Below are 21,476 nucleotides of genomic sequence, written 5' to 3'. Positions count from 1 at the left end.
AATTTAAAGGTAGCTTAGCCACCAAATTGTGATTTCAAGTCCAAAGGCTGAGGTAGCAGCTCCTGAGATATTTAGCTAGCTAGCTAGCTTAAGCAGAAGTTTAGATAGCTTTAGCTGAGTGTAGCCTCGACTATCTCACTGTATACATTGTTTTAGCTGTCCCATTAGCTGTGGCAGAGATTGCAAACTAAGATTACATAACCTTGAATATAGTTCCTAAAGTTTGTTTTTAGTTCTTGTAGTTTCATATGCTGGTTTTTGCCGGCTTCATGTGGCAGTTAACTTTATTACTAACAACTGTCAAGACGGCCTTGCTGACTTCTAATAGTCTTTACCATTACTGTTAACAATCAAAAAGCTCACGATACTTTTAAACTCACCCTACCAAATATATCACCACAGCATGTGTAGTTTTCACGTAAAGTGGAGAATATAAGGACAACATTCAGATGTCCACAGTACTCACCATTGATGAGGACAGCCCTGATGACAGCTGAGAAACACCCACTCATCTGAAAAGCTCTCATTTCTTGCGTTGTTTCTGGGTAGTGTGCTGACTTCTTAAAGCATGAGTCTTTTCTCACATAAAATGACAAGCGGTTTCCTGAGTTTGTGGGTTTTAAAGCTTTGCTGATGAAAAGATTACGCGTCTATTTCACTTTTGTCCTTTTAGCTGCTGTAATGCCTCAGTGTGAGCACTGACTATTGAGAAGTTCTCCTTCAAGCATTGGTCCATGATATTACAACAGTTGTTTGCCTCACATTCACGTCATGATAGCTTTGACTTTGGTTGCTGTATGTTAGGTCTTTTGTGTGAAAGGAAGTGATGTTTCAGAACCTAGCAAAGTGTTGCAATAAGTTTAAAGTGTGTCTCTTTTTGTTTTCGTCTCATTTATACGTTCAATCATAGCTCATAGAAGCCTCCATGAGTGGTTGGCACTGATACTTGTTGACATAGATTGCTGTTGGATGTTGGTTACTGAAGTTTGGGTGGAAAGATTTGGGGGCCAGATGTTGCCATGGCAGCCATGACGCTCCAAAGATTTATTACCTCCGATAAAATATCATAGGTCAAGGTCTCGGCTCAAACTGGACTGGATCCAATTTGTCTGGCAGTTTGTTTGTCGATCATGTTTAACTTCTTGACTTCTTCATGCGATGATGATGTAACAGCATTTTTAGCGCGTTAATCCTCCCCTTTGATTGGTCAGCCACCTGCTATATTAGCCCTCAGTGTGTCAGTTATTGCAGCCCTGCCATCACTCCCCTCACACAAGGCAAATAACGGCTGGCTGTGCGATAAAGTTATGTTATGTATGTTAACGCTGCAGGCTGCAGTCTGGGCTCCTCTAATTTTATATGTATGAAATCGGAAAAAATACATTTTTTCCCAGACAGATAAAAACACGCAACCTTCGGGGAAACACCTTCATCATCTTTAAATACCACGTAGAATCTGCACTTCAAATGTACATGTTAGAGTGACCTACTTGACACTTTCATTTCATGTCTTTGTGTTGACTGTTTTGAAGGGGGGAAAAAATGTGTGGTAAGTTGCAAAGTTTCTCCGTCACTAGATCTTCATATCTTCTCATGTATATGATCTGCCTCAGCTGTCCTAGATTTATCCTACCTGGGTTTACTAGCCTGTCAGTCCTGAAGGCCAGTTATCCCCTCTGCCTGTCTGTCTCAGTTCTTAGTGGGCATGAAGGGGCATGAGCCAGGCTGCTTGCTGGCTCCCTGTGGTGTCACAGCCAACCAGAACACATGTGGGTGTCAGTCATAATGCCACAAACAAAGACTGAATCCTGACCCTGGTGCACTGGACTTCACTTTAAGGTGTCTGTTATACAAATTATATTTGTGTCAGCTCTCTCGCTCTTTTAACTCTGTTTTTTGTTTTTGTTTTGTTTTGTTATCTTTGTATCACAGTGATATATGATCAAAAACGAAAGAAAAAAGGTGTCCTTTAACACTGGCATGATACGCGGCTGGTTGCCGTTGGAATTTGTGTCAGGGGAAAATGCTGCAGGACAAGGACGAAAGATAAGGCGGCCGACTGGAGCTGGCAGGAGGGGTGGTGGATGGGTCTAACAAACACCGACTTTCACCTGAGAGAGCGGTGTTTGTGTTCTGTAAGATTCTAAAGCCAAACCCGGTTCTTTTTTCCTTATCCTAACCACATGCTTTTGTTGCCTAAACCTAACCATGGGAAAAAAGAAAAATAAATAAATAAATAAACTTGCTTGTACTTGCTTGCTTGTAGCTTGTACTTTGTATGTGGAGGTGGTCAGAGTGAGAGTGTGTTGGCTGATAACATTAGCATGAATTAGCTAATGAGTAAGTTTGGTCATAGATGCTCTATCCGACCTCACTTGTTGACTATCCTAAATCATAAATTTACCCTCATATTATGTGTATGGGATTCTTTTGTTGTAGTAAATTTTGAATTTTACAGATGGATTTCATTCATTCATCTTCTAACCGCTTCATCCTCTTGAGGGTTGCGGGGGGGCTGGAGCCTATCCCAGCTGACATCGGGCGAGAGGCAGGGTACACCCTGGACAGGTTGCCAGACTATAGCAGGGCTGACACATAGAGACAAACAACCATTCACGCTCACATTCACACCTACGGACAATTTAGAGTTATCAATTAACCTAGTCTCCAATCTGCATGTCTTTGGACTGTGGGAGGAAGCCGGAGTGCCCGGAGAGAACCCACGCTGACACGGGGAGAACATGCAAACTCCGCACAGAAGGGCTCCCACACCCGGGATTGAACCGGCAACCCTCTTGCTGTGAGGCAAGAGTGCTAACCACCACACCACCGTGCCGCCCCAGATGGATTTCATGCACAAACAAATGCATTGATTGGCACAAAATGACATTATTAATGTATTTACCATCAGAAACACAAAACAATAGATCCAGCAACCAGCCCACAGTCTGGAGGCATTTGCTGACTATATACAGCTATATAGTCTAATCTAAAAAAAAAATAAAAAATAAAAAATAAAAAAAATAAATTTAAAAAAAAATTTTAAAAAAAGACAAAAGACAAAAGTATTTATTTAATGCCAAACCATCATGTTTTTCCCAAACCTGACCATGTTGGTTTGGAGTGGAATTTCATTTCATGATGTTCCAGACATTTTTAAAACTGCATTAGAACCATTACTGTTAGAACAGTTAGACTAGTAATATATGTCATTTTGGGGCTGGTCATTTAAGTCCTTTTGGGAGTCAGTAGAAATCATCTTTCGGGATAATTGAGATTTTTTTTTGAAGTGGAATTGTATGAGGTACTTATCCGTAGTCTGTTACCTAAAATAGATTTCTGTCAGTACACCCCCAGTTTGGAAAAGTGGCTGATTATTAAAATAGAAACTTAGCAATGTACTGCTATGGATGGGGGTCAGCAGCAAAACATATCTTAGCTACCTAAAAAAAAACCTACCTAAAAAAAAAATAAGATCAGTTTATGTGTATGCTATATTGAGTGTATTTCCAGTGCTTTACCTTTCCATCAGACAGCCTGTTCCAACAGTTAGGCTGTTAATGACTCTAGTACCACATCAGTGCTCGATCTAAAGCCACCAGACTCCATGGACAGAAACAATAATTTTGGCTTGCTGAAAGCAGCAGCTGCTGGTCTACCGCTGTTCAGTTAGTTAGTTTGTGTTATGTTGCGACTTTGGTGAATCTGAATTGACCACTTTAAACACCAAAGTGACACAATAACACAAAAAAAGAAATAACTGAAAAGGCAGCAGTATACCAACAATATTAAATCACTGTTTTTCTCCATGAAGTCTGACTTTGAAGAAGGAGCTATATCGGCTTCTGATCCAGATCACAAATCAACGTCTGCCGGCAGGGGCGGACTAGGACTAAAAAACAGCCCTGGACTTTGACTCGGCCCAGCCCACAACAACCGGTGCGCATACGGTATGCGCTTCCTTCTTCTTCAATTTGATTGGCGGCCGGCTGGCTCATAGAAATCTATGGGCCGGCTGGCATCCAATTTAAAGGCTGCCACCTAGCGGACTGGACGTGCAACAGTAGATTATCAGGGAGAAAAAGGAAAAACAAACAAACAAACAAAAAAAACGATGACTGCGTGGCGGCCGCCGGCCGTCCTGGAGTACCAGCCGTTCTGTGATTCTCCAGAACCTCCAGATGGCCAGTCCGCCCCTGTCTGACGGAAAGGTAAAGCAGTACAAATACTCTGAATATAGCGCACACTTAAACTGATATTTATTGTTTGGGTGGGACTTTTTTTTTTTTTTTAGGTGGCTAAACTACATTTTATTGCTGACCCCATCCACAGCAGTACATTGCTTAGCTTCTGTGTCAGTGCTCTGCCTGCTTCTCCAAAGTTGGGGTGCACCGACTGCCATCTACTGTAGGCAATACACTGACGATGAATGAGTACCTCATACAAGACCACTTAAAAAAATCCAAACTATCCCTCTACAGCATGAGAGAGCATTGGATAAAAGGGCTTGAAGAGGAGGACTGGTGTGAGAGGGGAATGAGGGGGGAGGCCCATGCCTTATTCTGGACAAGACGGGAATGCAGACAGTAAAAGGGAAATACCATACAGTATCTCTGCTCACAACAAGATATTCCCACATTGCTCAGCAACTACGTCTACCTCCCCAAAATAATGCAGGGACTTTACCCTGTCAAAAAAACCAACAACAAAACACCACCACACTATCTGCAAGTGCAATCATTAGATGCTCTGGAAGACTAGTGAAGTATGATATGTATACATGTTTATATATACATTGCATATCATGGAGGAAGTTGTAAGTGACTTATTAATGCACTTTGATTGAGACACGGTGTAGGTTTACAACATATATATGTCTAATGTATTCACCATTTTTGCAGAAAATAGCACGTGTTACTGCCTTAAGCTGGTCAACTAACATGTGCAGGGTGAGCATTTGACTGATTATCTTTAGTGTGGAAGGTGCAGTCTGTAGAGAGGCAGGCTGTTACCTTTTGAAATACAACACGACAGAAATAGACCGGCTTAAATATGGCACCTTGATGGAGCACAGCCATACACTGTTGATGCTGGGGCTGTGGAGTCATGAAGTTGTTGCTGGGGCCAATGAGGGCTCAACAGAATTGTGATTTCATGCTTTCAAAAGTCTTTTTTTTAGCCAGTACCCCACTGAAACAGATGGAACAGTTGATAGTGATTCTACAGGCAGTAGTAGGCTATGTATATTGTTCTCTCATGACATATAAAACCAAGTGTAACCACGCAGTATTTGTTACACTGCACTTTCCACATTTAGGCAATGCACAGGGTCAAAATTCACATGTGACCTCACCCACTGACTTCCTCTGACTCACAAAGGATCACAAGTCAACAAAATGTCTCCCTCCATTTCAGCTTCATCTCGCAGCAACAACAGCTGCATTGGTCCTAAAACTAGACTACCCAGTCACACACTTTCATGTCCATAACACGGACTTGTAAACAAAGTTTGAGCAACAAGAATTAGCCCAGCCCCGTCACGGTCATATTAGTCAGCAGACATCCAGCCACCTCCAGCTTCCAGTCTCCACTTCAGGGACTGTCATGCTAATTTGGAGTTCTGTGATGCAATGGGCTATATCAGAAAACTTGTTTCCCTGGGTGACAGAGGCAAAATGAGTCACAAGCTAATTATTGGCCAATGGTGAGTACACCCCACCTGTCTGTTTTGTGTCCACCGAGACTTAAAGTATTGACACCTCATCTTCATTGACATGAAGGCCCTGTCATCTCTTCAAAGGTGCCTAACGGTGAAGAGATGGTCCATGAGGGAACCTATCAGCCCTCACTGCTAAGTTACAAAAATAACCAATGATAGTGTCCATTTCATCCTGCTGCCCTGCCTTGCCCTGCCACTTGACACCCACTGGTTGCTCCAGTGTGAGCTAGCTAGCTGCGTCCTGTGTTGCTGCTCAGTTTGGCCACACTGACTTGTGCGTCTATTTTGGTATCTTCTGAGCTCGCTGTCAGGACCCTAGCCACACCAGTGCATTTGAACATGGATCTGAGGGCTTGACTCACTTTGGTGAGTTTTCTTTTGTTTCTTCAACTTCAAGTGAAAGACCTATTACCGTGAATGACAACTGCTAACAAGAATTTATTGTCAGCAGGTGGCTCTGCACTGGAATCTACGTTGAGGATCTGTGTTTGATACCAAAGTCTAGACTGGATGGTTACAGTCGGCATGGAAGACCCATCATGAAGGTGAGGGAGCAGAGTAAACATGTCAATGTTTGTATAGACATAAAAAAATGAGGGCCAGTAGACAGAATATAAGATATAAGAAATTTTACACTTAAGCAAGACATTAATATCCAAAAAGTCTGACAGCACAAGGGCTCCTGGATGTTATTGCTATAAAATCATTACACATAACAATTGTCTTATAATTTACACCAATATCAACACATCTTTGAGGAAACTTTAGAACTGTATTTCAATGGTTGCACCTATATACAGTATAGTTAACTGGGCAACCTCATTCCTTGGGTATAAATAAACGAGCATATGCTGGGAAAGTACCGAAGGCTGCTAACTGATCTCTGGTTATGAGAGCTGGTAGACTGTTGGCAACCAAAGTCTCCTGGAAAGCCAAAACATTCTGTAAGTCAAGCTCAAGATACAGTAAAGTCATTAATTTCTAGTAATGTTACCTGGCTTGTTAGGTTCCAATAATAATAATAATGATTTGTCTTATTAGCTGTTGTGAACTCACCCACCTCTCTTCAAATCATACTCATCTGTGAACATGAATCTCATGACAACTGAGATTGCTTTCAAACTACACACTTTTAATGTACAGATACAATCAAATACACAACTGGACCATTGAATGTCTGTGTTTATATTTGTCTCAAACTCATCTGCTTATAAGGAGAGTTATGGTTATGCAGATAGTTGAAGAGTTGAGTTATATGCCAATGGCTGTGCTCCCAGGTCAGGACATATAAATGGGTTAATGAGCTATTCTAAGACCTCACCCAGATAGCTAAAGTAAGCTACAGTAGAGCAGCTGCTGTTGAGGCGCTCTGTGACTGATGTGATGATTTATATGCATTTCCTCTGTGGTGTTAACCTGCAGGTATGAATTTTGTTCTGGAGCTTTCCAGAGAAGTTGTCTAAATACCAACCTACTAAAAGTGAAAAAGATATGACTGAATTTGAAAGGGACCAATGTGAAGCATGGGTACTTCCTTTGACATGCACACACCTGAACAATAGAAATGCTTATCTTCCCTAATAACATTCCTATAAATGGACAAGGAGCTGTTCACCCAGCTACCAACAGTATGCTTAGTGCTCACAGCTAAAGGCACCATACAGTGCTTAAAATAGCCAAGCGCATGGCATGAAGTGTTTGTCTGCTCCCTGCATAGTGACAGCATGGCTGAAGCTGGCACATGTCATGTACATAAAGGTCATCAGTGCCACTACGGAGTTCAAAACCTTTTATAGTAATTATCAAACAAAGTCTTTGTGTGTTTTTGAACTGCACAAATGCTGGAATGATAATGGCTGACAATGTGTGAGTAACTTTAAACTCTTAAACACTGACACTGATTTCACTGTCTCGTTTTAGGAAGTTTGCATATCCCACCACTTCCCTAATGACAACCTGAGCTGGATGAAAACCAAAACATCTACAGAGCTGCAGGAGCTGTAGAGAAGGCAAGTCAAGTGATGCACGAGACAGAAAGAAGGTTGTTGACATCATGAGCTGTGTGGAAAAGCGACACATGAGCCACCGGGTGGGGAGCATGCTCCACCATCGCTTCCCCAATGGCTTCTCTGACTTGTTCATGGACGAGACCGATCGTGAGGTCAGCACTCTCACGGATCGGGCCTTCCGAAGTCTCTGCGTTGGAGATGACGCGGTTTATAATGACGAGTTCTTGTGTGGATACTCACCTTTCAGTTGCCACAAACCTTTGGCGGGGGAGCCTCTTAAAAAGACTCATCAGAAGGAATCTAAAAAGCAAGGGCAAAGCAAAAATGATAAAAACTATGCCCAGCCATGGACACAGCAGCAACAGAAGAATATATCAAACATGTCTTCTTTCCTCAAGGCATTAAGTGCCACCGAGAAAAGCTGTGAGGGGATGTTGATCAAAAATGGAGGTATGACGGACTCTAATGGGGAATCGTGGGATAAGTCTGCACTTCGCAGCATCCAAAGAGAGCTATCTGAATTCTCCTCGGATTATCACACTAATCTCACAGATGGACATTACAAGAACCACCATAAGCATCACTCTGGAAATGGTTCAATAAACAAAACAGGCAAAGATGCTGCCCTTCCCTCAGGGAAATCCTCAAAGAGCAAAAATGGGAAATCTACTGTCAAACTAAAGAAACTTAACATCAAAAACTTTTTCCTCCATAGTGAGTTTAGCCCTTTCCAATCATGGAGAGATTTTAACCAGTTCCCTTTTGGCCAAGAGGACACCTCTATTCTCCCCACAGATAACATCCCTAAATGGTATGACTTGCCTTTTTACAAGGAGCTGACAGAGGCACACAGAAAAGAGACTCTGCACACAGAGGAGCCACAGTCATGCCAGAAAGCAGCAGTTGAGCCCCCTCCTCCCACTGCTCCTAAACCCATCCCTCCCCCTCCTCCGCCTAAGGTCCTGCCAAAGCCCTCAGCTACTCCGGCTGAGAAGAGGTGCACATCAGACGGTGGGGATGGGAGTGCTGCCCCCTGGAGGCGCAACAGGTCCAGGGCAAAAAGTGTGATTCCAGTCAATCAGCCTGGGATACCCCCTCAGGAAAATAGTTCAAAAACAGCAGATGAAAGTCTTTGGCTGGTCAAAAAGGAAGCTAGATCGGTAGAGGTGAAAGCAATTGATGAAGTCAGCTCTTTGGCATCGACTCCCTTCAGCATCTGCCAGCTGATGACTCCCCTTATTCCCTCCAGACAACCAACAGATACATCAGAAATCCTCCAAACTGTCCTCTCGCCCTCTGCCCTCGATCTCCCACTGAGACCACACTCTGAGGCCAAAGGGACCCCTGAACCTCCAATCAAGCGAGACAGCTACAAATCACTCGCCTCCAGTATCCTCTTCAACCTCAAGGACAACAGGAAAAGGGTGAAAAGCCGCTACAGCCCTCCTAAATTCAAAACATTAGAAGTGCCTGAGAGTGGCACCCAATCTCCACAGTCAGATCAACCAAAATATCCACAAGCTGGCTCTGAGGGCTATGCATCTGGGTTAAGTACTCCTGCAATTTCAAAAGATGAACAGACAGTTTGCAGTCCTGTTTTGGAAGCTATCAGCAACCCAACTGTTGTTCTTACAAAGCAGGATACTGATGGACCTCTTTCAGATGATTATCTGTTATCAAATCTACTGCAAACCAAAAAGGAGGCTGCAGGTAGTCATGGTGAAGAGAATCCTATCTCCTCCCTTATACACTCAAAAAAGAGCAGGAGTCCCAAGGCTAAAAAGCAAAACTACCCTTCCCTGAATTTGTACAAGAAGGCCAGCCCTGTTGATAGTGATATGAAATATCTCCAAGTCCCTCTGAGCACCAATGCTCCTATACACATAGACCAACCAACTGAGGCAAATGAACTATCAGCACTCACGCTAAACAAACTCTCTCCAACAGCACTGCCAACAAACACAGGGCTTTCTCCAAATACTTTAAATGTCAGTAAAGACCGTTCACCCATAATTTCACCCTATGCCCTTGAGAAAGAGGGGTTGTCATCAAATCTATCAGTAGGGAAAAGAGCACCAAATGTACCAGACAAAGCAAAACGACCTGCAAAAGACATTAAAGAAAAAGACTTCAGCCCTAAGGAAAAAGATACCAGTGGCCAAACCATGAGTACAATGGATGTGATCAGAGCAGCAAAGGAAGCAATTAATGCAGCCAAAAATAAAGCTCTATCTGCAGCTCAGTCAGATAGCATCAGCAAGCCCTCAGACACAGATGAACTAAGGGAGAAAGAAATAGATGAGACTGAATATTCAAAAGTGTTTGGCAGCAAGAAGGAGAGTTTGGTACAAGAAAATAACAATGTTTTATCTCCTAGCAGGATTGAGGCAACCCTGGATGGCAAAAAGAGTAATGTCAAGAAAGAGCCACCACCAGTTCCAAAGAGAAATTTTGCTAAAACTGATATTCAGCTCTCCCTTCTTGAAAAACAGCAAACACGTACTATTGACAAGCTAGCTAATGGTGATTCAGGGGATGCTAAAGCGGAAATACCACCAGACGAAAATGAATCTATCCAGAAGCAGGGAAAACCTAAACATATGTTCTCAGCCAGACAGAACAAATACATAAAATATCAGAGGTACACATTGACGGATGATGACCAAGGAGAGGAGTTTGAAGAAGGTGATCAGAAAGTGAATACAGGGATGGAGACGCATGAGGAGATTATGTCACCCAGAGAAATGAGAGATAGCGAGCATATAATTAATGATTTGCATGCTTTGAAAGAGCTGGAGAGAGTAAGGCTCGGCGATCGTTTTCTTGATAATGCAAGGAAAAAATTTGGTGTTACAAACATAGATGAGGAGACGAGGGCTAAAAATGATTTGATCTCAAGGGAGCTAAGGAATATTAAGAAGGGTATGCTGTCTATGAGAGGAAACACAATGGCTAAGAGAGACCTATTTGCACAAAAAGAGAAGGCTCAGAGCAAGCAGGAGACTTTCACAAAGACAGACACTAACGTGATATTAAACAAAGCACTTATAAATGACAATTATGACAAGGCTAAAATGGCACTTGAAGAGATCATCTCAGACAGGCAGAAGAAAAAGCATAAAATCACAGAGCAGGATGCAAATCCAATATTTGATAAGAATGCTGATGAAAGTTACGTAACAAGGGTAGAGCAACGTAAAAAAGCTATGAAAGATTCTATGACAGAGGACAAGGAAAAACAAAATGGCAACGCTCTTACACTAAAAGAAAAAGATTTAAAGGAGAGGTTAGGTGATTTAAGAGACCACAATCACATGAGACAGATTCTGTCGCAAACTGAACCTAGGCTTGGCGAAACTCACAGATCAGGTGGTAGGTTAGCGCTATCTGGCATGGAAAAAACTGATAATCCTAGCTATGAATCAGAAGAGGTGAATTTGAGAAATATAATGAGGCAGATATCTGAAGAGAGCGGAGAGAGTCTGATGAACCAAAATGAAGGCAAAAAGGGAGATGTTCCACCTGTTCCTCCTAGGAGCAGAAAGGGAGGGAGTAGACGAGATGAAACCGTTACCATGGACACAGATAGTTTAAAAGATGGAGAAGGAGAGGATATCTGTACTAAATTTGTAAAATATGAAAATGGTGAGGTCCAAGTAGGAAGAGTAGGAAGACAAGCAGTAGATAGTGACCCATCCACAAAAGAATCTAGTCAAAATGAAACCAATCCTGTTAAAGAGAGGTGGGATATGGTAAACAATGCAATATCTATTACAGGGACAGATGGAGCATCATGTGAGTCCAGTTTACCTTCAGAATACCCACAGTCTGAAAATAGATTGTGTTTATCACCAGAGGCTAGAAGACATGAATATAAGGCAAATGACTTGCATGCAGATAGCCCCACAATGGAAGCAACATTTGAAAATATCAGTGCCAGAGCACAGGAAACATGTAAGGTAAAGCGGAAAGCTCCTTTAAAACCAGACCATTTAAACACACCAGATGACAATGTAACTAACAATTCAGTAGCAGATGAACCTGACAAAATAAATAGAGCTAGCATGGAAATAAATTTGGATGCTGACGCTATTGGTGAAATGCCCAGAGCTATAATATCACCCTTACTACTGGTCAATGGCGTCAGCATCAATCAGAGCCCTCCTGATCAAGCCAGCTTGTCCTCAAAGTCATCCTACTTCTCTGTGGAGAGTGCCCTGCACAGAAATACAGAGACTGAGTCAAATGTTTACCACTCTTTGGAGAACTTGATTGGAGAGGTGGAGGATGTTGATGACCTGATCCGAAATCTTTCACGAAACACAAAACAGGATTCGGACAGGACAGAAGTAGAATATTATTCTTTAAGTGATCATGAAAGCGAGCCGGAGGTTGTAAAGCCTCCTCAAAAAGAGACAGAAGTACCATGCCAAAGCTTAACTCATGACGAACATAATCAGACTCCAATGTCACCCTCTAACACTTTCTTACCACCTATGGGGATCCCTGCCTTATTTAAGGTCAAAGACAACACTTTCAGTAATAAGTTGAAGTTGAAGTCCGTACAACCATGGTCACCAAGAGGGAGTCTGAGTGGGTCAGAAAAAGGAGAGGAGGTACATCAAGTAAAGGAAAATCCAGAGCTCCCTCTGGCTAATGAACCCGTCATCAGAATTAGCACACCAATCCCAGATGAAATCTTCAAACCTACAGAGATTCCATCCAGTGCACCAATCCCAGATAAAATCTTTAAACCTAAAGAGATTCCATCCAGCGCACCAAACCCAGATGACATCTTCAAACCTAAAGAGATTCCATTCAGCGCACCAATCCCAGATGAAATCTTCAAACCTAAAGAGATTCTGTCCAGCGCACCAATCCCAGATGAAATCTTCAAAACTAAGGAGATTCCAATCAGCACACCAATCCCAGATGGAATCTTCAAACCTAAAGAGATTCCATTCAGCGCACCAATCCCAGATGAAATCTTCACACCTAAAGAGAGTCAATTCAGCGCACCAATCCAAATTGAAATCTTCAAACCTAAAGAGATTCCATCAATCAGTTCACCTCCCCTGCTCCTGTCCCCTTCAAATCTACAAAATGAAAACCCAAAGAAACCACAAGCTGGAGGGTTCCTCACTGTCCCACAGGAGGATGACAGATTGTCTGGTGTGAGTCCGTCATCTGAGGGAGTGGAGAGCCTAACAACCAGTACAGCTGACACAGCTGATGAAATGGGAACTAGTGCTGGAGTGTCAAAGGTTCCCAGTGAACGGTCTGGGTCCCCCTGCAGTGGCAATGACAGCCAAACAGGGCTGCCTAAACCACCAGTTGTCTTACCCAAATCTGAAAAGGCTGTTCTCAAAGCCATTAAGTTGGCAAATAGAAGGATGAAGAAGGAGGAGGCCCAGAAGTCCTCCCACAAGTCATCTCAAAGCAGCAGCAAACACAAAGGGGATAAACACAAGAGTGACAAGTCTGAGCACAAAAGCAGCAGCAGTAGAAGTAGCAAGAGCAGTGAGAGAAATCACAAAGAAAAGATTAAAGATGGCCATCATGACAGTGAAAGTCACCATGGCAAAAAGGGTGATGACCAGAGTGAGCAGCAATCCAGTGAAAGAAGAGACCACAACAGTGGAAACCAGCACCACGACAGAACCGATGTGCGCCACAAGACTCGGAGAGAGAGCCATGGTTCTGTGGAAAACAATAACCAGAGCAATGAAGCACTACCAAGTGTTACAGAAAGGCAAGGACGCACCAGCAACAGACACATTCGAGATAAGCCAGAGCAAAGGCACTACAGTAGCGATAGGGTCATCAGTAATGTACCAGTGTACAAAGCTCAGCTCATAGAGAGACCCATGTCGGACAAGCCATTCCACCGATCACAAAGCATTGATAGGTACCTAGGAGATAAAGTGGAGCGCAGGCTCAGTGCAGATACATCAGTCAATGAAAAGCTTGATCCAAGGACTCAGCGCATTGAAAAATCCATCATGGACGAGCTTCAGCAGAGAGGCAGAGCTAGAGACAAGGCGAACAGAGACAACCCATTCAGAAGGAGTCACAGTATCGATGCATACCCTAATCCTAACCCTAACCCTAACCCCAACCCCAACCCTACCACCCTCTCCCGCCAGTCAAGCCACAACAGCCACACTAGCCAGCTTTCACGCCAGTCTAGCATTGAACACACCATTGTTACGCAGTCCTTTCCTATGACCCAACGTAAGCTCCTCCAGGATCCAGACTCTGGGCAGTACTTCTTTGTAGATATGCCTGTACAAGTCAAGACAAAAACCTTCTTTGATCCTGAAACAGGAAGCTATGTGCAGCTGCCAGTTCAGCCACCAGAGGGTGCTGTTCCTCAAGCATCCCCCTTGGAAGTTTTGACCCCACCCCTGGTTGTTTACCACAGCTTTGTCCCGGTGCCTCTCTCTCCAATGGCTCAGAAAGCTACCATTCAAGCCCCTCATATGGAGCCAGAGGGGTTTGGGCAGAGAAATGCTGAAAGGTTGAGGCAAATGCACTGTCAGGAGGGGCATCCATATTTAGAGCCCATCTACGGTCAACATGACCACGTGTTAGGGGAGTTTGTAGGAACTGAGGAGCTGGACTGTCCAAGCTGATAGGCCATGAGGTTTGAAAGGAATAATCCATCCTCCGTTTACACTGTTTTGCCAATACCCAGTAGAATGGTGGAGGGTATACGCAGTTATACGGGGTATATCCATCTCTTTTTCTGGCCCATAACAGTGTACCCACCTGTGGAGAGTATATGCATGTAAACTGGATATACCCACCTCTTTTTCTGGCAGTTAACAGTATCAGCACCTATCAGCAGAAAGTCATTAGAGTTTATGGGAGGGTATATCCACTTCCTCTTTGGTAACTTACCAATCTACCGAGTAGTACACCCACCTCATCAGCTTCCCCTACCCCACTGCCAATACCTGTTTAATTTTGAAAAGTGTTGAAGTGTTTCAGGGTGGATTTTTCTTTCAAGGTTAAGCGTCTGATCCTTGTATTGCTTTACTTGCCTTAACTTACATGAGACACAAAAGCTGCGCAGGCTTTGTGAAGCTACTGAGGCCTCGACTGGTTTTGTAAAGAGAAACGGGTTTGACTCAAGTGTAAACTGACAGGAGATATTGAAGTTGTGAATTTCTGATTATTGTTGAATGCTGTTGTTTGAATGTGAGTTGAACAATTTGTGTAAGATAATGTGCAATTGTTGAGAAAGATAAGGGACATGGGTGATCCATGTACATAATGTATTTAAGTTTAAACAGAGAGGGTAAGCTTGAATGTAAATGTGGAATATTTATTGTAAATGCTGAGAGTTTATTATACACAGTTACAGTAGTATTGGGGTCTCCACTGCTTTTCGGGTATTGTGGCTTTTTGTTTTATTACCTGCAAAGTTTGTTGCCTTGAAATTTCTTTTTTGCCGGACAGTTTGCAGTCACTTAACTTATCATTAGAGATACTTGAAACAAAATTCACTCAAAATATTGTTTTTTATTTGTATGTTACTGATTTTAACTGATCATGTTAACACAACTACAAAATTAACATATTGCATGCTAAAGTTGAAGTTGCAGTTACACCTGTTGAATCTGTTTGATACAAATCAAATTTCATTTATACTGTCTAAAAGCTTGAACTGGCGTTGTTACAATGAATGTTTTTTAATACGCAGAGGACATAAAGGAGAATTGGTTTCGCACGTTTGTTGCATTGGCATTTTTCTAAACTAGAATAAAGCAGGGCTGTATTGTGTCTGTGATCCATTCCAATAAAAAACAACTGTTGCTACAGACTTTTATTGTGCTGATGTTATTCATGCCGCTGCACTGACATTCTTCATTTGTAGCATAGGTTCAGATTGCTGATTCATTTATAATTCAATAACAGATAAAAGTGCCATTTTTTATTTAATGCTGTTAGCAAGCAATGGAACCCACATGTTCACAAATGTTTTTGACAACTGGGCAAATAACTCCTCCTTGATTTAAAATTTCTAATTTGAAACAGGTTCAAAGTGGTTCTGTAATTGCTTATGCTTAAGATTTATGTACTTTGAGTCCAGTTTTCAAAATACAATCACTATCTGATCCAGATACCTGAACATCAAAGTAGTAGAGAACTTTATTTTGATGAAATTAAAGACATTTCCACCATAAATTGATGCAGAAAAAATTCACAGAATGCAGGAAATTAAGTGTTAAATGCCTAAAATTTCTTGGGGGGGGGGCACCCCAAACTCCCCCAGTTTCAGCAGAATTACAGTAAAGGAGTAGGTTTGTATCTTCTAACATAGCTCTATCTCGCCATCTGCTGGTCACTTGCTGTAACAACAGAAGTGAACTTCATAAGAAAGTGAATGATAGCCTGTGTATTGCTTTGATTTAATAATGTGCACAACTAAATAACAAATTAAGAGGAAATGCAGAGCCTGTCTGGACGATTCTTTCCGTCTGGAAATGACTAAATATTACTGATCCAAAACCACGAACAAAAACTAAGTAAAAGTATACTATGCAGGATTACAGGCTACTGCTTGTAAACACATATGCCAGTGAAAATACAGGTGAGAATCAACCCCAGATTCACTCTCATTTGGCATTTTGCCTCACTATATTAGAAGTTTTTTGGTGCTGTGTCTCTTGGATGCCTGCTGCTCACAGTCTGGCACCTGGTCGCTACCTTTTTATGAAACCTCACCTCACCTGAGGCTGTGGGGGTACACGCACATAAACGTCCTGAACAAAGAAAATTAAGAAAACAATAAGAAAATCCAGGCAAAAGCCAGAGTCTCTGCAGATAATTATAATTACACCACCACACACTGAGAGTGGGTCATAAGTGGTTTTTAAGAGGGTTTACTTAGTATGACTCTTGCATTGTTTTTTAGGAAAGTCCCGCATGGTTTATCCTTAAAGAGTTTTAAACTCTGGCATTAGTCTATTGTTAATCCATTTGGGCATCATCTTACAAGAAGTTTTGGAATCCCAGGACTAAACTAGACAAATGATCACTGATAAAAGCTAAGGAATAGTCGTTTTATTTCTCAAAATAATACAATATTTAAACATATGCATGAAAATAAAGTGTTTTGATGAACTTCAGCAAACCATCATCTCCCAATCTCTCATTGTCCCATTGTTAAAGAGCACAGGAGATGCATACCCAGTCAGTGACAGCCACAGCTCAACGCCACCATGTCGTCATACTGCTTCAACACCACATTCTCCTCATCATCAAAATATAACAAGCTGATGGATTGGAGTCTGTCGGGAACACAGCAGGGTGCTCCCACTTCATCACCAGAGAGCTTGAGCGCATGCATGATGGAGCGCACTGTGGCGTGGTTGGTCGCCCTGAGACTTCCCCCCAGTGGGAACGGGCAGGAGCCTTTGCAGTGGTAGGCGTTGTATCCCCGGGGAGAGATGATCCAGCCGGACCAGCCGATCTCCTCAAAGTCGACGAAGAGGGGAACCCGCTGGCAGGACTGGGAGCGGCTGTGGGGCAGGAAACCTGGAGATGCACGTCGTCTCCTGCTGCGATGGTCGTGGAGCTCGGCGGCTGCTGCTGCAGGCTGGGCTTGTCCTATGGAAAGAGGAAGGCGATCACATTGGGTGAGAATAGCAACATAAACAAAAGAAACTACATTTTTAGCATCTGTAATATGCCAAACTCTAGTACTAATGATACTTTGGGAAGTACTGGACATGTGACTCGATAGATGGGACTTGGATGTTTCGACATGGTCCCCAATCAATCAACACATCAATATGTTTGCCCTGTCTAGTTTTCTTCATGTATTAAAGGTAACAGCATGACTAATCTTTATACAATGGGTCATTTTGTGGGTGAAGTATTAGCTGTCGGTGAAGCTCCAGTCTACGTCAGAGGCCTTCCCTTTGAGTCGATCTGTGGTCAGCACATTGTCAGTGTAAACACTTGAGGACATTCCACACCCAGCAGCTGTCTCATATATGTTCGCATGCCAGATGTCACACACAAACACACACACACACACACACACACACAGTACACGTGTACAGAGGAACACAATCACATACATCACAGGAAGACACATGGCCAATATATGAGTCATTTAGCTCTGCTGCTCATCCACAAAATGACCATCTGTAAATTATCTAGTCACACGGTGTTACCTTGAATTTGTGAAGAAAACTCTGTGCCTCCACAGAGGCTGGGGACCACATTTACAGAAGCAAACTACCTCAAAGTAACTGTTCACAAACTCTCACACAACTTGTGCCGTATAATTCAAGTAAATATGTTTGATATAGTTTTGCCAAAATGTGGTCCCCAATCAACCAACAAATCAATTTGTTTGCTGTTATCTGTTGGTGGTATACGGGAAAAGCAAAGTTTTCTTCATGAATTGAAGGTAGCACGTCACGACTGATTGATATACAAATGGTCTGTCTGTGGGTGGTTTCTACCAGTTCTGGATTATGGTGGTTTGTTGTACACAAATGCATCTGCACATTGTTTGCATTGTGCACTGAGATTTGCTACAAATTGTAAAGCCCTGACTCATCACTGTGCGCTTTATTTCAGGGCCAGTTGGCCTTCTTTGACCTTTCGTAGGCTCAGTCACTGGTATAGTCTCCAGGTTTAGTTTTGTTGTCTGTTCCTAGTGTACGGGCTAAACTGGGAAAGAAAGCTTTTATGCTCCTCTCTCTTGGAATAACCTTCAAAAAGATTTGAAACTACATGAATTGGTCTCTCTGCCTGATTTTAAAGCTCTCATAAGTACAAGGATGACTGGGTCGGTTGGTTCTTGTCATTGTGCGTAGCTGCTCTAGTATTCCTACATGTGTATCTATTATGTTTTTATTGTGTGGTTGTTTGGCTGTAACTTTTTTTTTTCTTGGTCAGGTCCCCCTTGTAAAAGAGATTGTTGATCTCAACAGGACATACCTGGTTAAATATGGGTTAAATAAATAAATAAAATTTTAAGTTAAGGCTTGAAAAGTACAGACGTTTAGTCCCCATGTCTGTGTGCTGAGTTTATTTACAGCAGGAGACTAATGGTTGCTTCAGAATTACTTCAGCATTGTTGTGGCGCTAGCTAGCTAACAGGAGCTAACTGGCTAAATTTGGTGGCAGCTGTTGAACTTAAGCAGCTTCAGGGGGTGAGGGGACATGTGATTAGCTGAAAGGTGAGAGGTTGGTGACAACACTGTCATGAAAAGTGACATTGGAATAAAATTTGGCATAAAATGTGTTATACGCCATTATGAATATCAAATCTAAAATAAAATTCAGCTAATTTGAAACTGATTTCAAACATATCTCACAGATTTTTGGTTTATTCTACATTTTATGTGAATGACCATTTAATGTCATTTTTAATACTTTACTGTGGATCATTATGGGGTTCCATATGTATTGACTATGCTACTGAACTGCAAAGTGAATTACCCTCTCACACCCACAATCTTACACCCTATGTATCACACCCTTCACCTTACCTAGGTACGACTGGTTTGATGCTCCTGTCCTCCCATCGTCTGAGAATATGACCAAGTAGGAGTTTGTATTTGTCAGCTCTCCATTCTGCTTGGACGAGGACACCAGTGACTCCATCCAGTTACCAGATGGAAGTGTGGTCACCACAAGGATGCCATTATTCTCCTGGCTGTTGCGGATCCACTTGGACACCTGACATTCAGAGCACGATTGAACGGGTTAAACACATTGGAAAGACCTCATAAACAGTTATTTAGTGTGAATAAATTTGACAGTATATTTACAATATTTTTATTAAATCTCTTTTAAAAATACAACAAATTAAACCCAAAATAGAGAGGGTGTTACCGTTTGAGTGACATTGAAGACTTCCCATCCCTGTGTGTAGAGGGGCACCAGTCTGGAGGTGATGAGGTTTCCTCTCCATGGCTTCACTCGGCTGTCCAGCACCTCATACAGATCCACCTGGACAGTCACAAAGCTGTTAGTTGACTAAATAAAGTTCTGTCTGTCTATCTATCTATCTATCTATCTATCTATCTATCTATCTATCTATCTATCTATCTATCTATCTATCATCTCTAGCACCAAAATATTATTATAACTCATTGCTGATGTTCACTTACTCGAAATTCAAATATCAAGATGAAACAGATTAAAAATCATCACCACAAGGTATTTTACCTTATAGAAATGAGGCCCAAATGATTTTCCGAGGTAAAACTTCTGTTTCTTTCTGAACCAGCGGAACTCCGCCTTTATCATTCTCTCCTCTCTGCCGAAAGACGACAGGTTGAAGAAGTGAAACCTTTCTCCAGCATGACCTGCAGGCGGAAAACACCAAACATACCTTTAATGAAACACTTAATTAGTGTTTTTATGAATACATGTATCAAAGTGTTTAAAATAGGCTGTTCAACGGGGTTATTAGCCGCGCGTAATGGTGCGCAATTGCGCGTTTGGATAACAATTACGCACTGTAATCCGTGACACTGAATGCTGCTGTATGGCTTAATTTTTTTCCAAAGTACATTTTTGGGTACATGTCAGTGTTACTCACCTTTATCCTCGAAACTCCGCACTATGTTTCCCTCCAAAATCTCCTTCTGGCTCTTCGGGCGTCCATCAGAGACTGTCACCGCGTTAAACAGATCCAACATAAACTGAGGAGCCTTCTTGTGCGGAGCCACCGCTGGACCCCGAGGTAAATCCTTCAGATGGAACAACGCGTCCAGCTTCTCACTCACCGTGCTCGTCGCATCCAACCCGCCCTGCCGCCCTGAGGTCCCCCTGTCCAGCGGGATGGCCAGCAGCGTGACGCATCTCAGCTGGACAGCGAGGACGAGCCAGAGGCGCAGAGCTCCTGTTGTCATATTTAGTGAGAGTGGACTGAGCTGCGGAGCTGTGGGACGGTGGGTGATAAGGGCCACCCCGCTGCCTTTGATAACAGGCTGTCCCTGTATTCAGCTAACACCAGGAGATGATTGGGCCGTGATTGATGGTGATGATGGTGGAAACACACAAAGGAAAGGTGAAAATGACCCGAGAGTCAGCTATAAAGATAAAAAATAAATAAATAAATGGCTAATGCTGCTTCATTTGTAGCTCCAGTTTACAGTAGGTCAGAGGCCATTTGTCTAATTTCACCCGTTCAACCAAATATTATCAGGAAGCAGAGACATGTTTTAAGTCACTGAAGTCAAAAGATAACTTTATAAAGTCATAAATCCTTTTGATACAGTGGCGGATCTTCCTAAAGGGAGTCCTCCAGGATGACACCCAAAGGTGGGCTCCATTTTCTTTTTACATTCAAACAACAAACAAACAAACAAAAATAAAATATAAGGGAAATGAGTGAGAGAAACTGAAAAGACAAAAGCCATCCAGGGTGCAGTACGGAAACAACAAGAAGAAGAAATTTGCACATACCATATTCTCTTGTTTATTTATCTTTTTATTGTTTGCTAGTTTATTTTTGTTGACTTCTCATTCACTCTTTTTCTTGTCACTAATAAGTACAATAAATAAAAAAGATTATAAAAACAACAACAAAAATAATTGATAACAATTTTAATTAATTATATAATTATTAAGTAATAACAATATTTATTATCACTTGTGTTGTATCATATACAGTTTTTTTCAATCTTAATTATCAATAATATTACTATATGATTATTAAATACCAATAAAAATGATTATTATTATTGGTGTTCTAAAAAAACTTGTTA

The 21,476-nt window shown here is 42.1% G+C and overlaps 2 protein-coding genes across 3 annotated transcripts; one reads left to right on the top strand and one right to left on the bottom strand.

Moving 5' to 3' along the window:
* The first annotated feature begins 5,915 nt into the window (after positions 1 to 5,915).
* Positions 5,916 to 15,556, top strand: LOC125880724 (uncharacterized). Of its 2 annotated transcripts, none has more exons than XM_049563439.1 (3): positions 5,916 to 6,085; positions 6,171 to 6,264; positions 7,640 to 15,556. In XM_049563439.1, exon 3 carries the CDS (start codon positions 7,773 to 7,775, stop codon positions 14,361 to 14,363), a length of 6,591 nt encoding a protein of 2,196 aa, XP_049419396.1. In that variant the 5' UTR covers positions 5,916 to 6,085; positions 6,171 to 6,264; positions 7,640 to 7,772; the 3' UTR covers positions 14,364 to 15,556. The 2 variants fall into 2 exon arrangements, with proteins under 2 accessions (XP_049419396.1, XP_049419395.1); XM_049563438.1 differs by having other exon boundaries at positions 6,168 to 6,264.
* A 1,374-nt stretch (positions 15,557 to 16,930) lies between these two features.
* On the bottom strand, positions 16,931 to 20,878 carry LOC125880751 (bone morphogenetic protein 2-like). Its single transcript, XM_049563469.1, has 5 exons — positions 20,306 to 20,878; positions 19,930 to 20,069; positions 19,594 to 19,710; positions 19,248 to 19,437; positions 16,931 to 17,346 (listed from the first exon to the last, which is right to left on the bottom strand). Exons 1-5 carry the CDS (start codon positions 20,616 to 20,618, stop codon positions 16,931 to 16,933), a joined length of 1,176 nt encoding a protein of 391 aa, XP_049419426.1. The 5' UTR covers positions 20,619 to 20,878.
* Positions 20,879 to 21,476: the final 598 nt, after the last annotated feature.

This window comes from Epinephelus fuscoguttatus, linkage group LG20 (assembly GCF_011397635.1).
Source record: "Epinephelus fuscoguttatus linkage group LG20, E.fuscoguttatus.final_Chr_v1".
NCBI classification, from domain to species: domain Eukaryota; kingdom Metazoa; phylum Chordata; class Actinopteri; order Perciformes; family Serranidae; genus Epinephelus; species Epinephelus fuscoguttatus.
This window is presented reverse-complemented; position numbering and strand designations above follow the sequence as displayed.

Coding starts and splice junctions, on each gene's coding strand:
- LOC125880724 (XM_049563439.1), top strand. CDS start 7,773: ATGAGCTGTGTGGAAAAGCGACACATGAGCCACCGGGTGGGGAGCATG.
- LOC125880751 (XM_049563469.1), bottom strand. CDS start 20,618: ATGACAACAGGAGCTCTGCGCCTCTGGCTCGTCCTCGCTGTCCAGCTG. Junction 20,070..20,305: donor GCGGAGTTTCGAGGATAAAG/GTGAGTAACACT, acceptor TTCCGCCTGCAG/GTCATGCTGGAGAAAGGTTT. Junction 19,711..19,929: donor TTGGGCCTCATTTCTATAAG/GTAAAATACCTT, acceptor GTGACTGTCCAG/GTGGATCTGTATGAGGTGCT.